The sequence below is a fragment of the Uloborus diversus genome, chromosome 10 (assembly GCF_026930045.1).
Source record: "Uloborus diversus isolate 005 chromosome 10, Udiv.v.3.1, whole genome shotgun sequence".
Taxonomy (NCBI): Eukaryota; Metazoa; Arthropoda; class Arachnida; order Araneae; family Uloboridae; genus Uloborus; species Uloborus diversus.
In genome coordinates, this window is record NC_072740.1 from 55,292,637 (window position 1) to 55,308,113 (window position 15,477).

Below are 15,477 nucleotides of genomic sequence, written 5' to 3' on the forward strand. Positions count from 1 at the left end.
TGTGAACTTTTATGTCATATTTATTTGTTGAAATTACTTCTAATATTAGACTAATGTACATTTTATAAAACAATCAAATGTAAATAAAGCATTACAGATATTTATCAATAAATTATTAATATAAATTATTAATTGTACACTTCAAACACTAAAGTTGTAATAGCAATGAATTATTATGTTCATTTTTCTTTAACATTTCATGTGATAAAATTTATCCTCAATAATGAAAATGACAAAAAAATTGAACAAGAAAGAAAATAAATTATTGTTGTTTATCATAGAAAAAGATCCAGATTTATTATATTAGAGCATAAAAATACATAATTATTTTAGTTATCTGAGACAGAAATAGTTTAGTTAAGTTTTGCATTCAATCTCATAGGAAAATAACTTATTCCTTGAAGCATTAGTTACATCATGATTGCTTCAGTTATTATACAAAAGATTCTGCTTTAGATTTTAAGCCAAATCCATTGAAATGCTGCTCAAGCATGCTTTATGCAATGTTTTAGAATTTTTGCAGTTGAAAAACAACTTTGTAATGTACTAAATTTTATTATGCTTCAAGACTTGATTGTTAAATAATTATACCATTAAAAGACTTCCCAAACTTAAAAGTTTCAAAAATTTACTTTTTATATATAGTTTTATTCAAATGTAAAACAGTTTTAAAACACAAATGAGGTTATGCAGACCGTAGCCTTTTTTTTGGTAGTAGCTGCATTGCATTTTACAAAGCTTTTCTGACCGTAGAATTGTGTAATATACCACGAGTGTAATATTTATTAATTCTTTTTTCTAAATTACTTTATTTAGAGAAGAAAATTTTCAATTTATTTCATACAAAATGAGTAGTCTTTTCAACACAACAGTTATGAAGTAGCATTAATGTATGACAGTTTCTTTAATGCATGTCTTTATTAGGATTTTAACACTTTTGCTGATTTGGGGTAAAAAAAACTTCAGGTATTGCTACTGCCTAAGATGATCTCACGAAATTCAAACTTAATTATGAAATGGAATGATAGTGATAAATAAAGATGATTTTTTTCTTCATTAGGAAGCTTTTATACCCATATCCAAGGTTCATCAAAATCGAAATAAATTGATTTGAAAAAAAAAAAAAAAAAATCAATGATTCCAGAATAAAAAATATAGTTCAAATGATTAGTAAAAATGAAATTGCATGTATGCAAAAACTATGTTTATCACAAATAATCTGAAGACTTCTTGTAAAATGAAAGAAGCTTTTACTTCAAAGAATGTACGGGGGAAAAAAAGAAAGAAACTAGTCTGTGCTGTTGTCATTTCTTCATTTTCCGTTTTGTTCTGGCTCCTCTACTAAGATCAGTATCATCATCTGACATAAATATATCAGATGTCATGGAAAAAGTCATTTCATTGTTATTATGAATAGGAATATTGTTTGAAGAACCAGGTGGCCTTGTATTTGAACTTTGTAAAACTAGCTGGTAAAATTTGGTATATTTATCCTCCATGTGATGTTTCTGATGTAAAAGATGATTCTGCCGAGATTTTAACTGCAAACGTTCTCTATGCAGCGCATCCAGGTCATTTTGTAAAGTACTGATTTGATCCATTTTTCTTTTCCGACAATTCTGAGCAGCAACCTATAAAATTAAGAAAATATCAACATAAATGAGTTCAAGGCATTCAACTTTTTATAACTGTTAGAATGATCAGTAGTAACTAAGAAAAACCGAATATTATAATTAAAATTTTATACCTCGCTGAAAAAATATGTTGCTAATGCTTCAGACTAAAAAACAGATACTGGCCAGTGAACACAAAAAGGTAGTGGCCACTTGAAACTATGTTCCAAAACTAATTTTTATGCCCCCCTACATTATGTACATAGTTATACCTTAGACTTCTTCATTCAAATGTAATTGAAAATTTTTTTCTGAAATTTTTTTATTTAACATATAACTTACATAATGAGTCATTTTGCATCATTTTTGTTTGGGGGGGGGGAGGGACTGAAATTTTGGGTCACCTGCTTTGGATCACTGGCTAAACATTTTTTTAGGTTGGCAAAAAAAATTTGCAGTCACGGCTGTGAAGTGGCGACCACTAGTTTCCACATTTTCCTGTTGCTATAGTCATTGAACCATATAAAACTGATATATGCAAGTTTGGTTTCAAAGGAATTTTTAACTTTCATTTTCCTATTCCATATTTAATCAGCAGAAATCATATAAAAACATTTTTAAAGATGCCCTGTCTTTCCATTCATGACAAAACAGTTGACCTACCTTGTTTTTACCACGCCGTCTAATATCTCTGATTAGAGTTAGTTGTTCTTCAGTCAACTCATATTTTGACAATCTCTCATTATACTCATCAATAGCCAGATTTATAATGTCTTCAATACTGATTGGTAATTTTAGTTCCTTAGCTCTTCTTTCATCTTTACTGCAATAATCTTCATCAGAAGAGGATTTAGATTTATCTCTTACAAAAGGTTTGTATCTGGAATCATCATTTGCAAAAGGAAGATGGTAAGAATGATTATGCAAAAAGTAATCCCCACAATTAGCTGGTCTTGGAACTGCCATACCAAACTGCTTGCATGATGCATCATTTGACCCTGGCAGCATTCCACTAGGAGTTTCAGGAAGCTCCGAATATGAATTTTTGTAGGTAAAATATTGTTGATTTTGACTAGGTGCATTTGACTGACTTATTCTTCTAGGCTCCCTTTCCTGTTAAAAAGAAAGAAAAATCATTATGAGTGACACAAAAACTAATAACTTCAAAACAATCGAGCAGTATCTAAATGGCTCAAAATAATGCCATTTAAATTATTTTTTAAAATTAGACACCAAACATATAACTTAAGGTTGATGGACCATGGAAGAAGGCTATGCTCCTTTGAAGGTCAACTTAAAAAAAAAATCATAGTTATTGTCATGTAATGACAAATTCCTTCCACACACACTTAGTTCTATCAAACTCAAGGACACAGACACAGCGGCGAGTTGCTAATGTTGCTAGTGCAGGCCCTCGCTTTGTAGACTTCAGTCGTAAACGTCAAAATTGTAATTCACACACATAGAAAAAGTTATTTTTTTATGCAAATAACCTATTATTATCTTTTTTTTTTTTAACTGTAAATTGTCATATAAAGAAAAGCTATCGTGCTAAAGAAAGAAATAATAAATTTATTTAGATTTTATTTAAAATATCGGTAGAGTTCCTATGAAAGCCGGTGGTTCTTTGTTTGGCCAATCAAAAATTTGACGGTTGGCCTTGCTAGGGTACATGGGCCTCACTAGAAACATTTACACATCATGGAAATATAAACACTCAAATTTTTAGTTATAAATACATACCGGGAAAGCTGAAAAACTTTTTATGTTTATAATTTCATTATTTATAAGGGTTATTCAACTTTTAAACTCAGACTGAATAGATATTTCTTTTTAAATTCTTTTTTTACAGATATACTTTTAAAATTTTTTAATGGAAAGGTTATTTCTGTAAATATGGTTTTAAGAATAAGTTGATAATAGTATAGATTATTGAATTTTATACACATAATTTCAGATTTTGAGAATGTCAGGATCAAAACCTAGAAAAAGAGGAAGTACATGAGATGAAGATAGTTCAAGATGTGCCATGGAAACAGTACAAAGCAATCAATTTAATACAAATGCTCCAGCATTAAAATTCAATTTTCCAAGACACTCTTAGAAACCACTTATTAAGCGATAACAGTACTTGTCATAGATGGTAATTGTTAGTTTGGTCATACAAAGAACAGACCCCATAAGAAGGCCATTCTGAGTTAATTTATTTTTTTATAATTTCATTCTAAAACACGTTGGCAACTTATTTGTTATCGAAATAATACTCATTACTGTAATTTCTAAATAATTTCCATTAATATATTTATTCTTAGTTACATAATAGTGTTCAAGAAATATTGGTCAAGTTTTTTAAAGAAGATTACAATATGTTAAGCATCTAATGTTCCATTTAAATGAAAGAGCTGCTTATGTAGTTTTAGTAAAAGCAGATATTTTGATTATTACAAAATAAGTTTAAAGTCAAACGACTGATTTATAACATTGGTCTTGCATGGAGCTCTGTTCCTTGCAAGGCCGTTTGGAAGAGCTTAACAAAAGTTAAGTTTAATAAGTAGTGATTATATCTGGAATTTAAAACAGTAAATTATATGATACACAATAAAATAAAGTGTTATTTTTTTTCCTTTCATTTATGCAGTAATTGAACTCATAAAAACTTTTTCGTTATAGTGTTTGACTTTTTTGCACAACTACTTCACTTCTCAATTTACTAATTTGTTTTTAAAATAAAAAAACTTACGCTTTTAACATGAACAGGTCTTAATCTTTTTGGTGGCATAGCTGAATGAAATAGTTCAAACGTTTGTTGTTTATCAGGCATATTTGTAATATGTGAATTGTTCCTATTTAGTTCATCTCTGTCACCATAATGAGAAGAAGATTCAGAACAGGAGTCAATCATGTCAGCCTGAAATTTTAACACAATTCACAGTGAACTAATAATTATATTACAAACATGACTGTAATTTAAAATCAGAAACTTCATACTAAGCATTTAAATTACTAGGTATGTGCAAACACTTTATCTTTTTTGAAGATGGTTTAAATTCCAATTGAGCTCACATAGTAAATTACATTATGAAGATCAGAATTCTGGTGTTCTCATCTCCTCAAGGATTGTGTTGATGGTGTACTCCACACAAATGCTACAGAGAATAGGTTGATGCTCTCACGAAGGGGATCCCTAAAACACGACTAACTTTCTAAAAATACCCCCAAAAATGTCTACTGGTGGGCACTTCTGCAGAATCAGTGGTAAATAAAATATGCACCTAGCAAGTGCAATTTGGCAAAACATCTGAATTGCAGTAATGTGGAAAGTGATAAGTGCATTGTTTTCTGCAAAAGTTTTAGGAGCTCATCACAGCGGTTATACATCAGCTCTTCTCAAGTGAATATCAAAACCTCAAACTCTTATACAAAAATTGATGTTAGGGGTCGTGAAAATTGAATTTACAGACTTTAATTTCAAAAAACACCATTTGAAATCTTTTCAGTATCTTTAACTTGACGAAGTATATTTTCTACATAGCACAATTATAAATCTTAACATCGGTCAAGCCGAAGTATAAATTATATTCATATTTTGAAAGAGGTCAACAAGTACCACTGGGGTCACAATTTCAGCATTTATATTAGTTGAAAATATTGCAGAAACGTACAAGGTCAGCACACTTCTTAATATTAAAAAAACAATTCTAAGAAGGTTCTTCTGCCTTTAATAAAGAAGTTAAGAAAGACTTCATTTGAAGTATGCTGGACGTCATTGACATGCACGGGTTGCAATAATTAAGTCTCATCGCTAATTAAGTATAACATGATGAGTGTCGTCTTCCCTTAATACAAACACACAACACACACATACACATTTAATTAACGCTATCATAATAAAATACAATGCATAATTTAATCAAATAATAAAAATCTCAAATAGTACTTGATTAGAAAAGAAAAACCTACACAATCAGAAACAGATGGGTTGTAGCCAGATGCTAATGAAACTGAATCAGAGCTAGATTCAATATTTTCTTCACTTGTGATGTCTTGAACTAGAAAGGAAAAAATAGCTCATAAAACTGAATGTACCGTATTTTTGGAAATAAGCGCCGCGGCGCATACAAGAAAAAAAGTTTAAAAATTGCTGGTGCGGCGTATATAACGGGTGCGGCGGATACAGTGTTTTTTTTTTTCGAGTTAAAAAAAAGTTGAAAATGCTGCTAACAGATGGCACCACATCGTTTGCTTTCATTTTACGAAATTTTTCGCCCTTGGACAATAAGTAAAGCAAAGAAGGGGGAAGGAAGGTGAGTCAGCAATTGCACGTGTTTTACTGAGGAGAAAAATGCTGATCCACGTGCGTGAGCAAGCCTTATCGCTTCGGAGCGAAGGGACAGGAGATCCTTCGACCTTGGGCGATAAGTAAAGCAAAGAGGGGGGAGGGAAGGTGAGTCAGCGATTGATCCACGTGTGCGAGCAAGCCGTATCGCGGCGAGCGAAGGGGTCTGGAAATCCTTCGACCTTGGGCGACAAGTAAAGCAAAGAGGGGGAGGGAAGGTGAGTCAGCGATTGCACGTGTTTCACCGAGGAGAGAAACGCTGATACATGTGGACAAGCAAGCTTTATTGCGCCAGATCGAAGGGGTCAGGAAGAGGAGGCAGCAAAAGCACTAGTACGGGAGGGGGGTGGATATCAAGTGTGTAAAGGGAATTTACCACCTCCCTCACAAAAATGGGTTGCTTGGTCAAGCAATCTAATGGGAAACTTGTCTCCTAGCTCTAATTTCATTGTTCACTCACATTGTTGTGTTGCATCTTTTGCTGTCGTTCGTGCGTTCATGGCTTATTTTTTTTTACAAAATCTTTTAGAGTTGCTTTTGAAATGGCTCTTAGGCAATTTAAAAGTTATATTGCATCCTTTAAGTTTAAGGTAATAAAGGCAGACGCAATAGGGAAGTATTCGATTTTCTAATTTTATTTTTATATGATAGAGTAACATACATGAACATCATCTGCGAAAAAACTTTTACGATACGACTAATACTTTTTTTTAAAATAATTTTTTAAAGTTCACGCGCGAGTGACGTCATTTGCTTGTAAGTCCTTTGACTGACGTCACTGCCGCGCTGCGAGGCGGCGGGGTTGGCTAGGACAAAGAAGTGCTTGGCGATCTTTGGGGGAAGGCGCGGGAAAACAAGAGCCTTCTAACAGCAGCGCGCATAAAAGGCTAGTGAAAATCCTTTGCTGTCTGTAGGGTTTAATGCATTCTGCGATTGTTTTTAATTTGATTTTCTTTGTCATGGCTAGTAGAATCAATTACAAGTATTGCTTCGTTCCTGGATACGTATCTACATCTAAAAAAACTCCTCACAAGCGATTTGTTATTGTTCCGTCCCAGCAGGATCTTCGAAAGAAGTGTTTTTAAGTGTGTTTATTAATTAAAATTTGAAAATGAAAATTTGCACTGCATTTTAATTAAAAACTATGTCAAGTGAGAAATACAGTTTGAAATACATGTTCACAACTGTTCATAAATAAATGTTTAATAAGCATATGAGATATTTTTAAAAAAATGCAAGTAAACACAGGAATTTAAACCCTGCACAATAAACTTAAATAGAAAGTAATAGATTCATTACTATTACCATTTTAATAACAATGCAAAAACTATTAATACTTTCTTTTTAACATTCAAACTATCTTCAAATTTTAACTATTACAAATTGATTATTTAAAAATACATTTTCAGTTTATCACCAGAAGCGTTTCTATATATACAAGACCTTTCTCACATGCAAAAATTTACTTATTTTATGCAATGAACACCATTTTCAAATTTATTATTTTTATCAAAAGAGCAAAAAAATATATTTTTCCTTTTTTTGCTAAGTTGCACAAAAACTCAAGGATAATTAACATGTATTAATGGATTTAAAACAATTTTCCAAACAAAAAAAAAAAAAAAAAAGCGCAGATCAACTTTTATTGCCAACAAAGCGAAAAATTTTCATGCAAAAACTGCTCTAAAACTTAGTACTGGAATCACTTGCAGTAGGGTTGTTACAAAATGCGCGCCTCATTAAAAGCCGCCAAGTAAGAACTGGAATAGCGCTCTTACATTGTAATTTATATATTCAGATAAAAAAACCATCGACACACAAATGGAAATGATCAATCTTGATAAGGGAAACTAATGCGAATAATATGAACTGCAAACATAGACGGATATGTACGTACAATTTTAAAGAATAACAATGGTGAAACTTTGTTGTTTCACTCCCCGTACTTCTAGGACATTAAATCTCTCGTCCTTTCGAAAAAAGTCAAACACCATGAATGACTTTACTTGAGGAAGGTTATTGGATTGACCTTTCGTGAATCCTAGCTCCATGATGGAAAAAATGCTGGTTAAAGGCTTTAAAAAGGCTGAAAAAGACAGTGCTATTCACCCCTGGTAGGCGACGGCATGGAAATGGAGCTCTGATCGGAACAGGGAAATGACGTCAGCTGCTGACGTTGTAGGCCACACCTCTTTTTTGCGCATCGCTCTTTAAAAAATTCATAAAAAATCAATCGTTGGTTTTAAAAATCCGGCCATGGTGAATTTTTGTGTTTTGTAAGCCTGTCAACATTGTGCAATAGTTAAAATTGGAATATTTGATAGGTTGATACTTCCCTATTGTAAATCGTTTCGCTGCCAGAGAGTTTGGCATTGACGAGAGATGCGTTTGCGTTGGAAATCAGATAAATTAACCATCGAAAGTGATGGCCAATCGAGGGATACCGAAGGCAAAAAGGGCAAAATAGGGATTTTTAAAAATATTTCATTATCGTTAATTAAAAATACTAACGAGAAATAAAAAATATTTCTTATTTAAATTTAATCCAGCTTTCTTTACTACTGATTGTGCTTTTAAATTGTTTAATGCTGGGTGCGCGCTTATGGAAGGTGCGGCGCTTACACCGGGTGCGGTGCATACATTAAAAAACTTTTTTTTCTTTGAGAATATACCACGATGCGGCGCTTACACCGGGTGCGGCGCTTATTCCCGAAAATACGGTACATCGATATTTATTCAAATTTGCTGTAATTATGAGTTTGAGTTAAAAAATAATGATAGCTTGCTATGTAACAAGTGGTTATCTGAGCGATTTTTGTGATCAATTATGGCAGTTAGTTTTTCTGGCAGTTATTGGTCCAAGGAAAGAGTTTGGATGTTGCCAGTCTTGAAAAGACTGTAATATGGGGGTAAAAATTTCCTTCATTAAAACTGTTATATTGTTATCATTTCTTGATTTACAGGAAATTGTCGAAGTTTAAAAAGCATGAATCCACCAATTACATGATAATGCATAAACTTCTGAGGTAAATTGTAGACACGTGTTTCACAGCTATAAAAAAAAGGAGGCTTATAAAATTCGGAGCTTAAAGAGCTTCTTTTTCCAAGTTAAAAGCTTTAAGATTATAAATGAAAAGTATCCGGTCTGTTACCACTCCTGTTAGTTGAGCGATCGGAGGGGTAATTCAGTATGTGGAAGGGGGGCAGTTGAGGGGTCAGTAATAGCCCACCCCACTTCTTCCGATTTTAGAAACATAATGTAAATGCACATTTGTGTATGCAATTTGATTTTTCACAAAATATTTGTTGAGTTTGTACTTCTTGCTCCCCCTCCCCCCCCCCCGAGCTAAGATGTCGGTGGGTTCACCTATGAGTTAATTGCTCACTGTAATACCAAACAAATTAATGTATATAGCATGTATATAATTCAGTTACAGTAAAATATGCTAGTGATAACTGTGCCTTATCATAACTGAATACCCTCACCACTCGTAAATACGACATACTTCAAGCAACATAATTTTGATTTCCGTAGCAATTGATCAAATTCTTTGTGGCAAGTGAAAATTTAAGAAGTTCAGAGAAGGTTTAGGCAATGTAAAATTTTTCTTTTGGTCTATGAAAAAGTTTCGTTTTTTGCGACTTTGATTTTTGCAAAGTTCAGTTTGAGCGAAAACAGTTTTCATTAACAATACTACATTTTTTTAAACTTTCATATTATTTTACACTAAATTGACACCACGAAAAATCTAGCCGTTTAACTTCTTACAGCTTTATTACACATCGATTGCTAGATTGTTAAACCTGCTAACTCTACATATAGTCAAAAATAAGTTTTTTTTCTTAACTTGGTTATCATTTCAAGCTATATCAATAGAAAAAACTAGTGACTTCAAATGTTGCCAAATGGAAAAATTTGTTTTATTAACACTAGCTAAACTACACAGCATGCTATAAGCCATGGGGTGGACAACTAGGGAGGGGACATGGTGCAGAATAAGCCGTTGAAATTTTTGAGGGGGTTGCTCTCAGAGTCTAGTTTTCGCTTTTTAGGGGTGGTTCTTCATGGCAATTGGAGAGGGGGGGGGGGGGCGGACTTGCGCCCTTGCTCATGGGGGCACCTATGAAAACTATCATGTTTTATTGCCTCCTGAAAAGTTACTTAGGACGATATCTTTCATGTAGTTACTCACTAACTTTCATGAAGTTAGCTGGTTTGCATCATAAGCTCTAATTTTAATGCAATTCACTACACAAACTATCCAGAGCACAGAATTCAGCCTTTTCCTCCATTTCCCGTATAGTCCGGCTGTCAGGGTAAATAATATCTTAAATGAAATATTATATCAGAATGTGTCATATTTCTTGCTTTTGGTGTTCATTCAAAAGGGTAGAAGCAAAATTGGAAAAATATTCAGATTTTCGATCGTTGTTCTGGAAAAAATTTCGGAAATCTTGCTGCTTGTGTAATAAATCAATCCTTCAGATTTGAACCATGTCTTTTATGAAATACACTGCCACCTCAGTCATTTCCAGCCGAGGACTGCAATTTCGTGCTTATTGGCACTCATCAACCCGGAAAAGGAAAGTGACTGAGCTGGGGATCGAAAACCTCTTAAGGAAGCCAAGAGTGCGAAACAAACTGGTAGCCAATATAGAGTCCTCGGCTGTAAATGACTGAGCTGGCAGTGTATTTCACGTATTTCTGCTTTAGCTCTGGCAAATGGGCGGTAATTTACTGAACATGTCTTTTGGATTAAATTTGAACTTATACGCGACTATATACGATAGTTATTTCAATGAAATTTTACTCAGTTTTTTGTCGTTTAGTAAGTTTCTACGCCCACCATGCTGACATTTTTTGAGCTGGTCCCGTGGTTACCATATTTCAGATCCTATGTTATAACTAATAATTTCAAGCAAATTTAATCAAAATGTATTAAATATATTCAATTATTTTACCCATAAATACAGCTACATCCAGTTTTTAGACTAGCAAATTTTGCCAAGGGTCCGTTTTTATTCGAGATCGTAATTTTGTGAAAGGTCCGTTCTGGTTTCGAGTTGGTCATTTTGCGAAAGGTCCATTTTTAGAATGCTAAACTGTATTTAAAATCTGTTTTGTAATGCTAGCAAAGTTGAGGAATTTATGTAAACGGCTTTATTTTTTCCCTGAATGTAGTCATGTATTAACTCACTACATATTATTATATTATGTTTTTTTTTGCTCTGAAAGTAATTATACTTGTTATGCATTGAAAGAAAATACAGCAAAAGCAATTTTGTACAGCATATGGACAATCAAAAGTGTTTTAATAGTATTTTAAAAGAGGGAAAATGTTAACAGAGTAGAAAATCTTTACCAGAAGGAAGTCCAGTCAACATATAATAATCATCTAAGAGAAGATCGGAGAAAGGCATTTCTTGTTGAGATGTAGTACTTTGATTTGCATAGAGAATTTCTGGAAGCTCTGCATGATATCCAGTACTAACAGAGTTACTATTAGGTAATGGATCTGTATCATTTGTAAGAGTTGCCATAGATTCCACAACAGCACAACCAATGCTTGATGGCCCTGGAAGAAAATGCATTTTTAGAGAAAGAATAAACAAACAATTCTTTCTTTTCTTTTGGGATTTCTTTCATGATAAAACTCATTTTTTCATAAATTTTGTTTCCAATATGCAGTATGAGTTGACAAGGAATGAGATAGAATAAAAATAATTTGAGTAAAACTCTAAATATTGCATAATACTGATTGACAAATATTGCAACACATTACTATTTCAGAATCAACAGGCAATTTACAGTTTTGACAAAAATGTTCAAGCTACAAGTAAATGTTACACATACTAAACTTGAATTTATGTACTAAATATAATACAGTTCTAATCACTATCAGTCCTGAATTGTAAAGAAAACAATGAAATCAAGCAATCATTTCAAACTTTTCTAGGGACAGGAATAATTGCACAACAAATCAGCAAAATACATGCATATATAAATACATTACATCTTTCAAAACCAGCTTGAGGGGGGGGGGATTTCCCTCACTCTCCCTGCCCTAATCAGGCACCTAAACAAAAACACTTTTCCATCTCTATCAAAATCCACATGTTATAATTCGCGAAAAGATTTTAATATGAGGCCATAGTAACTACCAACATAAGGCAAACTAACAAACATTTTTGTCACAATGTGAATCTCATTTTACTACCTTGTAATTTCATTTTCAAAATAATTAAGATAACTATTATTTGAAGTTTTATGAAAGTGTAAGCAATGAAGAACAGTTTTGCTTTGCCCCCATTTTCTATTAAAAGATAAATTACGAAGAAATGCATTAGCAGAGCACTGGGGTTGATAGGGAAACCGTGATATCACATTAGCTTAAAAACAAGCATTAATAAGGAACTTTCGTTTTGGGACTTGAGAAAACTTAATTCCATACCTCAGGTGTGTCTAAAGACTTTCTTCACACCTAATATTTCATAACTTTCCCATTTGAGAGCGATTGCAATCTATGCACACATGTAATTTAAACATATTTCTATCCATCTATCTCCATATACACTCCTATATATTTATACAGTTTTGTTGCTTATGAATGGTCAGTGATAGTAAAAAAGCTGTGAAAAGGAGAAATGATTGGCAAGGGAACCTAGAATTGTGTTCCACTCTGAATATCAAAAATACAGTTGGGTGTCAAACTTTCAATAGTGAAAAGCGAAACAGGAAGTTTCACTTTTCCATTAGTTTAGATTAAAACGGGGTTGATGAAAAAGGTACACATTATTTAGTTTGGATTTAAATTTAGTATTTGGAATTGAAAAAAAGTATTAGAAATCAGCGGTATACAAATGATTATTGATAAAAATTACAGTGTTTTTCGTTTTTCAAAGTCGAAAATCAGCAAAATCGTAGGAGGGAAGGGCGGAGGAGAGTGCCGGTTTCAGGTTCCGATTCGTGTGGTAGAAAATTTCTTCAAACCAAAATAGCAGGTGATAAGTACAGCAATATTAACAAAAAATTATATTCTGGGCGGATATGTTGCACCTCCAAAATCTCACGCTAAACGTGAAAAAAAAAAAAAAAAAAAAATCTATACTAATAATATAAAGCTGAAGAGTTTGTTTGAACGCGCTAATCTCAGGAACTACTGGTTCGAATTGAAAAATTCGTCTTGTGTTGAATATTCCATTTATTGAGGAAGGCTATAGGATATAATTTACATTGATATTTTAATTAGAAAAAAAGTTATTCAATGAATGTTTTATGTGATTTTTAGCAGTTTTTAGTGCTTTTTACCCCACAGATCCCTGTAAAATATTTTTTGTACTAAAATGCAGGAAATTTTATTTTTAGTAGTATGAAGAAAAAAATGTTTTTGCAGATTGAGCGATTTTTGTATTTTTTCTGAATTTTTGAAAAAAAAAAAAAAACTTTATTTCGCATTGTTTCCTGGATTTAATTTTTTCTAAACTTATCCTGAAAAACCTATAAAGGCCTCTTTTTCTAAAATTTAACTATGTAATAGCAAAAACATTTCACCCTCTTCAGAAAAAGTTTTTCAAAAATACGCAAGATTTTTTTCTTTTTTCAATTTTTTAATGTGGAGCCCGGCGCGATTTTCAAGCATAGTCGAAGTTTTAGCAATCTTCAATTTACGATGGTCATTACATCATGGCCACATGATCCAGCTGCAGCGCTTGCTTTTGCTTCTTTCTTTTTCATTTAGGAATTTTGTTCATTTCTCCCCCCCCCCCCTCCCGCCCCACATTTTGCTGTTGTTACTTAATGTTGCATATTTGTGTGCATTTGATTCAATAAAAGCAATGCATTTTTTTTATCTTTCGCACACTACGGGGAACAGAGAGTTTTTTTTTTTTTTTTTGGTGCTATTTTAATTAAAAAAAATTGTTAAAAAAACCTTGCGGTTTTTTGCATGATCTTTGTTTCATATGCATAGGAAAAATATTGTTAATTACCATCAGAGGTAGATATGCATAGATCGTATACATAGATCGACAAATAAATATAGAGGTCGATATAGGTAGATGGTCAGTAAGAGATAGATAGGCCCGTAATTCAAGGAACTTCAACGGGTGATCAATGCCCCCCCCCCCCCCCCCCCGACTTTGGAAAAATAAAGCATTCACATAAACGTACTTTTTGTTATTTTCCGACAAAATGAGCATTGAGAGTACCCCCTCCCCCCATCCTTTGAAGCTGCTTGCATAGAAAGGCGAACCAGCTGGTCGCCGCAGGCGGCTATCTTCCTATGTGTTTTGGCGAATAGTTTAAAATTCCAAAGAGACATTAATAGGTTTTTTGAAAAGGTGTGTACGCATTTTAGTTGAAGAAAAATGATCATTTCTCATCAGAAGGAGGGAGGGGGCTTATTCAACGAACTTCGTTTAAATTCTTAGCACGGGCATCGCCGCGCGGGTACTGCTAGCAAACGAATAGAATACTAATAATCTGCAGTTTTTTCACAAAATTCCTTGACAATTCTTGATTAAAAAAACTTGTTCGACGGTTTTTGGGTCAAATGGCTACCTAGTTTAGGGTACTTTTCAGTGAAATCAAGACATGATTGCAAAGGACGAATCAGTATCGAAGAAAGAAAATATTTAAAGGTTATTTTTAGACAGATTACATATAGTGCATTAAAGTAATAGTTAAGTTTCAAACTTTTTCTTTCTTCAAGCAGTTTTCATTAGAGTAAGATTATAGCATGATTGCTTTAAAATTAGAGGCATTTAATCTGATGGAAATTAAAATTTTTAAGGTTTTCAATTCCACACACAATATTTCTACTGTTTCATTGCAACACGGAGACATCAATAGGAACGCGTGAAATTAAGATTTAAAAGAAGCTAATTGTTTTCACCACACTACTCTGACATGCTTTAACGAGTCTTTGCACTCCTTAGATTCCAATCTAAGATGCGAGTGCGTGAGAAAGTCAAACTGGATCATAAAAAACCATACCTTATATCTATGAAATCCCGATCTTATTGTACCAAATTTAAATCAAAGTTGGCATTGAAGGTATTACCTACAAAATGTATATATTTACCCATAACTGAAGGTATGGCTGAAAATGCATCATCAGTATGAGCAACTTCTAAAGATGTAGAGTTCAATATATTGGAGAAGCTTTCTGAAGATCTGTTTAGTATTGTAGATGAATGCGGAATATTATTATCAGTGACCAGATTATATTCCTGCCCAGTTCTTTGAGATAGAGAAGAAACGGATTCTTGATAAGCTCCACTCAGCGCTAAGATTGGTAGCATGCTGGTAGCACTATCTGATAGGCAGTCGTCCAAACTTGAAAATACATCTCCTGGCTGTAATACAAAACATTCTTACTTTAAATAATTAAATTATTGGAAAGCAAATTACTTTCGATGTTTTATTTAAATATTTTTATAACAAGTAACAAAAATAATTTTCTTTAAGGATGAAGAAAAGAGCTTAGAAAAATAAGAGGTGCGATTACATCCATCAAAACGGATAAT

The 15,477-nt window shown here is 33.0% G+C and overlaps 1 protein-coding gene across 1 annotated transcript in view; it reads right to left on the minus strand.

Moving 5' to 3' along the window:
• Nucleotides 1-445: 445 nt before the first annotated feature.
• Nucleotides 446-15,477, minus strand: part of LOC129231005 (endoplasmic reticulum membrane sensor NFE2L1-like) — a 123,421-nt gene continuing 108,389 nt past the window's right edge. The window contains 6 exon segments of the mRNA XM_054865249.1: nucleotides 446-1,631; nucleotides 2,277-2,726; nucleotides 4,354-4,521; nucleotides 5,574-5,662; nucleotides 11,313-11,525; nucleotides 15,033-15,306. Of these exon segments, the coding sequence (XP_054721224.1) occupies nucleotides 1,305-1,631; nucleotides 2,277-2,726; nucleotides 4,354-4,521; nucleotides 5,574-5,662; nucleotides 11,313-11,525; nucleotides 15,033-15,306 (1,521 nt within the window). The 3' untranslated portion in view covers nucleotides 446-1,304.